Source organism: Salvelinus namaycush, unplaced genomic scaffold (assembly GCF_016432855.1).
Source record: "Salvelinus namaycush isolate Seneca unplaced genomic scaffold, SaNama_1.0 Scaffold657, whole genome shotgun sequence".
NCBI lineage: Eukaryota > Metazoa > Chordata > Actinopteri > Salmoniformes > Salmonidae > Salvelinus > Salvelinus namaycush.
Genome location: NW_024061372.1, coordinates 74231 through 81133, shown reverse-complemented (window position 1 = coordinate 81133; position 6903 = coordinate 74231). Strand labels below are relative to the sequence as shown.

At 40.8% G+C, this 6903-nt stretch overlaps 1 protein-coding gene across 1 annotated transcript; it reads left to right on the top strand.

The window, feature by feature from the left end:
* Nucleotides 1–1761: 1761 nt before the first annotated feature.
* On the top strand, nucleotides 1762–6541 carry LOC120042337 (NACHT, LRR and PYD domains-containing protein 1 homolog). The gene is made up of 7 exons (XM_038987146.1): nucleotides 1762–1868; nucleotides 3492–3553; nucleotides 3869–4080; nucleotides 4196–4446; nucleotides 5005–5133; nucleotides 5248–5383; nucleotides 5485–6541. Exons 1-7 carry the CDS (start codon nucleotides 1815–1817, stop codon nucleotides 5781–5783), a joined length of 1143 nt encoding a protein of 380 aa, XP_038843074.1. The 5' UTR covers nucleotides 1762–1814; the 3' UTR covers nucleotides 5784–6541.
* Nucleotides 6542–6903: the final 362 nt, after the last annotated feature.

The following is a 6903-nucleotide window of genomic DNA, read 5'->3' as shown; positions in this document are numbered from 1 at the left end:
TGGGCCACATCCTGACTGATGGCAGCCCATTTTTGCATAATCAATGCTTGGAGTTTGTCAGAAGTTGTGGGTTTTTGTTTGTCCACCCGCCTCTTGAGGATTGACCACAAGTTCTCAATGGGATTAAGGTCTGGGGAGTTTCCTGGCCATGGACCCAAAATATCAATGTTCTGGGGCACTCTGGGGCAAGTATACAAGACACATTTAAAGAGCAGGGTCCATGATCCTTCCATCTCTGCACAAGACATCTTGCAACTGGCAGTAAATGCCTTTGAGGCTTTCAAAGATGTGGAAAGGGCTGCTGAAAATGAGCAAGGAGCAGACATGCAAGATGATGGTATGACCAAAGTCTCACACATCTTTAACAACAGAGGACTATTTGGTTATCTACAGGTTGCCAACATTGTTTTTGACAATTACATGAAGTTGATGCAAAGAGTCAATTAATTCTGGGCCACATCCTGACTGATGGCAGCCCATTTTTGCATAATCAATGCTTGGAGTTTGTCAGAGGTTGTGGGTTTTTGTTTGTCCACCCGCCTCTTGAGGATTGACCACAAGTTCTCAATGGGATTAAGGTCTGGGGAGTTTCCTGGCCATGGACCCAAAATATCGATGTTTTGTTCCCCGAGCCACTTAGTTATCACGTTTGCCTTATGGCAAGGTGCTCCATCATGTTGGGAAAGGCATTGTTCATCACCAAACTGTTCCTGGATGGTTAGGAGAAGTTGCTCTCGGAGGATGTGTTGGTACCATTCTTTATTCATGGCTGTGTTCTTAGGCAAAATTGTGATTGAGCCCACTCCCTTGGCTGAGAAGCAACCCCACACATGAATGGTCTCAGGATGCTTTACTGTTGGCATGACACAGGACTGATGGCAGCGTTCACCTTGCCTTCTCCGGACAAGCTTTTTTCCCGTATGCCCCAAACAATCGGAAAGGGGATTCATCAGAGAAAATTACTTTAACCCAGTCCTCAGCAGTCCAATCCCTGTACCTTTTGCAGAATATCAGTCTGTCCCTGATGTTTTTCCTGGAGAGAAGTGGCTTCTTTGCTGCCCTTCTTGACACCAGGCCATCCTCCAAAAGTCTTTGCCTCACTGTTCCTGCAGATGCACTCACAACTGCCTGCTGCCATTCCTGAGCAAGCTCTGTACTGGTGGTGCCCCGATCCCGCAGCTGAATCAACTTTAGGAGATGGTCCTGGCGCTTGCTGGACTTTCTTGGGCGCCCTGAAGCCTTCTTCACAACAATTGAACCGCTCTCCTTGAAGTTCTTGATGATCCGATAAATGGTTGATTTAGGTGCAATCTTACTGGCAGCAATATCCTTGCCTGTGAAGCCCTTTTAGTGCAAAGCAATGATGACGGCACGTGTTTCCTTGCAGGTAACCATGGCTGACAGAGGAAGAACAATGATTCCAAGCACCACCCTCCTTTTGAAGCTTCCAGTCTGTTATTCGAACTCAATCAGCATGACAGAGTGATCTCCAGCCTTGTCCTCGTCAACACTCACACCTGTGTTAACGAGAGAATCACTGACATGATGTCAGCTGGTTCTTTTGTGGCAGGGCTGAAATGCAGTGGAAATGTTTTTTGGGGATTCAGTTAATTTGCATGGCAAAGAGGGACTTTACAATTAATTGCAATTCATCTGATCACTCTTCATAACATTCTGGAGTATATGTAAATTGCCATCATACAAACTGAGGCAGCAGACTTTGTGAAAATTAATATTTGTGTCATTCTCAAAACTTTTGGCCACGACTGTATTAACACAGTAGTTAGTACTTTGTGTACTTGATTTTCTGATTGATGTGTCTGTCCCCAGGGCCTGTGAGAAGTTGCACAACCTGTGCCAATGTCATGGTGAGTTAATGTTCGTTACAGTATTCATAGACCGTACAATAGTAGTAGATAAGTGTTTGACAAATACAAATTCTTTACCACCACCTATGTTGACTGTGCTCGGTATTCATGAATATAAATTGTTTTCATGAAAAATAAGAAAATATGGTGGGAAAATCCAAAACATGTTGCTCCATTTTCAGATGGAATTACCCAATTGACAGCAGGATTATAAAAGGGTTCTTTGTGGAGGGGTAGGGTTCTACCAACAACACTTGTCATCTGAAGAACCCTTTTTGGGAGACAATGGATATTTGTAAGGCAAAGGGTTCTACGTAAAACCATTAACATGCAAAGAACCGTTTTTGGAAGAAAAGTATATTTAGATATTTTTTAAAGGCAAGAAGGTTTCTTTGGAAGGCAAGAAACCTTCTACACAGAACCCCTTCTTAATCTGAATTAGTTTATTTATTGTGCATTTTTATTTTAGATAGTGCCTGGACATTTGTGTTTACCTCAGTGTTTAAACTTTAACTTCAGGAGTTTAAAAAGTTAGGTGTGAGTAAACCCATATGGGAATATTTGTGCATATATCTGGTATTCCCTTTAATCATTTGACATGTAACTGACATAGTGGTGTAAAAGAACCCCAGTGTTGATATTAATAACCAGTTGAGTGGTTGTCATTTTTCCTCTATGTAGAGTAGAACATTAAAAACCGCGCCCATCAATATCATATTTCCCAGCATATTCTATTGCCGGTTGATTTTCAGAATTGTTTGTTTCAAAACCTGTGTTTTTGCATGTACATTGATTGGTTGATTAATCTTGTGCTACAAAAAGATAAATAACATACATTTTTCTAAACTAATACAGTCTGTTAGTCCTTGGACTTATTGCACCTGTTACTGGGATGGTTGTTCAAGTTTAGATTTAGTCTCATTTATCAATATTCCCTACCCTGACAGTTATTCTGAATGCAGGTTGTGGGTGATACAAATTCGAATTGTTGGATATCCTCACTCTGGCTGGATTCCAATTAGAATTACACATCACTTTGCAAGTGAGCATAATGTGACTTGCAGGCCTGATGTGGCCTGTAAACCAGGAGTTTCCTACCACCACTGTGTTATTGTATAACTAGGCATTCAAAGAAAGGCCTTATGATATATGTAATGTATTGTCATAAAAGGTTCCATTGGTTAAGGCTGGTGGAACCATTTATAGAGGGTTCTAGGAAGAACCCTCCAAAAATAAAAGGGTTCTTAGTAAATCCATTCATAGAGGGTTCTAGATAGAACCATTTACAGGGGGTTCTATGAAGAACCCTACATAGAGGGTTCTAGGTAGAAACCTTTGCAAAGGGTTCTACCTAGCACATAAAAGGGTTCCCCTATGGGGACCAACCAAAGAACCCTATATTGTTTAATTTAGCAACTTTTTTTCTAAGAGTGTATATTTCAAATCAGAAACCATTCTTCATTCAATTAAAAATAAATATATAGAATAAGGTTTACAAAAGTGAAGGCAAAGAAACCCTTCAAAGTGCAAAGTACATCCTTTACACTACGATGTTTTAAGAATTATGTCGTAAATACAGTTTGATAATCTGTGATATTCAGAGATCAATGTTCTCTTATTCAGGAATCTACCTCCTGGGTTCAGGTTGAACCTGCGGTCTTCACTGAAGAAGGCCCAATGTTCAGGTACACTCCTGGATTGTATTAGTCCCTCACCATATATCGTATGATAAAAGCTTTAAGTTTTGCTACCCAACAATTCTGTCTTAGGATAACAGTAACTAGATGGAATAAACCTCCTATCCATTATTTAAAGAAAGTCTGACTTTATAGAATTGGTTGAACTACTTGTAAAAACTTAGGAAATACAGTATGTGAGGATCTACAGAAAAGTTTAACAAAGTAAAGTAACCATTATGATGTTTGTCAACTGCTGATAAACAATTAAATACATGACTTACTTACTAAATCCATTCTGTCTTCTTATCATGGCATCTCTAGCATGTCTCCCCTGGGGCGCTACGAGTGCAGAGTATCAGGGCTCCGGTGGGTATGTAAAGACCATGTCAATCTGAAGTATCAATTCAGCTCCTGGGAGCCTCACAGGGCAATGATGAAACGCTTGGGGTACAAGCAAGGTGGCCCCCTATTGGACGTTACAATCGTTGCAGGAAAACTGGAAGAAGTGCATCTGCCACATTTTGCCTGTTTCGGTATGGGCGTATATGTTTATAATTAAAATATAACTGATGCAAACTACTTTTAAAAAGCCTTGTTGTTGATGTCAACCTGATGTTTATGCAAATGTACCTGTTTTTATCTCTGCAGGCGATGATCCCTCCTTTAAAGAGAAAGTGAGAGTTCTACATGTAGAAGACTGTGGTGTGTCCGTAGAACAAGTGGATGAAGTCACCCGCTTCCACGTCAAGATCGTCCATCCAACCTTCTCTCCAAAAGGAGTTCTCGTGAGATCTGGCTTTCCGGTGAAAGCCCACTGTGACTTGCAGCTCTACAAGGCCAAGGCAGCATTCCTCACGCTACATGCATATCTGGTGCCCTGTGATTCTTCTGTAGAACAGGTTATTTCCACTTATTGTTCTCCTCTGTGGTTAAATCATCTCTCAATGTTATCAATGCAGATAATACCAGTGGATTTAGAAAATTGACATTTAATATACAGTGTAGCCAAGCTCCTATTCAGTGTTTGACTTGTAAGGAGCTCACCGGAGCTGACTACCAGCACATCAAATGTTCTACTATTGAGATCCTGTTGCTCTTATAGAATATTAGCTCAAAAGTATTGTGGAGCTCCTGCACCTAAATATTGACTGTACCGGAACCCAAAATGAGTAAAGCACTGCCTATACAGTTCCTACAGGTGGAAAAACAGCTGTTTATTTTCCATCCAAAAGCAGGGAAATTTGGTTGACTTGTGGTGTTAGGAAACCTTGGGGGTAAGAGTCCGATATGGTGTTGCTGTGTCAACATCTCCCAGCAGTTCTTCTCGGGGTAGCTGGGTACTTTAGTTTAGAATGTTATATAATTCATTCATTGAAATCTCTTTCAAACTACAAAATCTAACAAAATGTCATGTGTGAATAGTTTTGACAAGGACATGTTGGCTTATGCTTCTTCAGGCAATGAAGAAAAAGGAGCAGTCTTATGGATACAGGAGTATCAGAAAGCCGCAACCAGTCAAGTCCCTTCGGATGAAGGATTGGTTCAGCCTCACAACGTCGTCTCCTTCTGCTGAAGTTAAACCTCCTGTATGGTTTGAGCTCCCACAGAATGTCAATCTAATTAAAAAAGCAATAGCAATTTTAATATACTAACAAAAACTACCAAAAAAAACAACTCTCTCTCATCTACTGCCTCCACAGAATATGAAGCTGAGATATGACAACACCAAACCAAACTTCTTTGAGGTGTTCATAAAAGATGCAGATGTTGACTTCAGTATGAAGCTAATCAGTGACGTGGAGGGGGAAATCGTCTGGGATCACACAATACGAAGAGGTCAGAAAAATATTATGCCAAAAAGATCAGTGTCTCAACATTGACTAAACATGCACCATGACAGTTAAAGTAAAAGATAATAAAACATTTTAAATCCCCAGCCGACTACAGAGACGAAAGGACTCAGAATTCACAAAGTAAGCATTTTGTGGACCTCCACCGGACAGACCTGATCCAGAGAGTGAGCGAGGTAGACCCCATCTTGGACAGACTCCTGAAGAGTGGAGTCATCACTGACAATGGCTACAGTGACGTGAGATCTGAAAGAACCAAACAGAAGAAGATGAGGGAGCTCTTTGATGGGCCACTGACAGGATGTGGCCCCAAAGGCAAAGATATTTTCTTAGAGATCCTGAAAGAGCAGGAGCCATTTCTAATCAGAGAATTGAAGGGTGAATGAGAAGCTGGGGAGGTGAATACATTTGAAGTTTAATTTTAGGGGAAAGGACACGGATGACAGACTCCTAGAGGGGAGTCATTGCTGACGAGGGCTATGATAAGTTGAGGGCTAAATGCACCACCCAGGACCAGATGAGGGCGCTCTACTCAGGACCAACAACGTCAAGGAGCACTAAAGACACTTTCTATGTCATCCTGGAGGTGCTGGCGTCATCCCTGATCAATGAACTATTCATGGACAAACCACCTATAATCAATGATAGGTGAATGAAGGGAGGGGGGGCGAAGTGTTTCTAAAAAGGGGCAGAAAACTTTCTCTTTGTTTCTTTGTGTGTTCATGACTTTGTGAAAATAATCACAAATGTTTAAAATAAAACACATTGTTTTATGGAGGGTTGGAGTTTGATTAGAATTGTATTTATTTATTTAGAGACAAGAAAATATATAAAGGATAGATTTTTAAGAAAATACAATGAAAAGACGACAAAGAAAAATGTACTGACTTAATTTAGGCATCTATGTGAATGACAAGTCAGTGATGGTAAGGAATACCAGTGGTCAGCATGTCAATCAAAATACAAATATATAACATTGTAAAGCTTTATTCAACAGCATATAACAGCTTATAATTTATAAAACATTGTTTCTATCATCCGTACTGGGCAGGCATGTCCTCCCAAGCATCAATATGACTAACTCTTACGAGTGGCTTTGTTTGTGTCTTGTAAAGTATTGCATTAAAGCAAACCCCCTGCCACACCTGTTGCATACAAACTTCATTTATTTCTGATGCGTTTTCTGATGCCCTTTAATGTTACTTAGCTGGGTGAAATATTTCCTGCATATGTCACAATGGTATGGTTTCTCCCCTGTGTGGATTCTCTGATGGACTTTCAGCTCCACTTCAAATAAAAAAGGACTCCCAACACTCGTCACAGTAGTGAAGCTTCACCCGTGTCTCTTCTCGTGGGTTCTGAGTGACAATTTGTCCACGGATCTGCAATCACACGTTCAACACGCAAACGGTTTCTCTTCCGTGTGAGTCGGAAAATGTCTCCGCAAACTCAACTCTTGACTGAACTGTTAACTGCGGTCAGGGAAACTGCAAGCGTACGGCTTCT

Excerpts from the sequence above, each read along its gene's own strand:
- LOC120042337 (XM_038987146.1), top strand. The coding sequence starts at position 1,815 with ATGTGTCTGTCCCCAGGGCCTGTGAGAAGTTGCACAACCTGTGCCAAT. Across the intron at positions 3,554-3,868 it reads GAAGAAGGCCCAATGTTCAG|CATGTCTCCCCTGGGGCGCT; the intron begins GTACACTCCTGG and ends TGGCATCTCTAG. Across the intron at positions 5,384-5,484 it reads GGATCACACAATACGAAGAG|CCGACTACAGAGACGAAAGG; the intron begins GTCAGAAAAATA and ends TTAAATCCCCAG.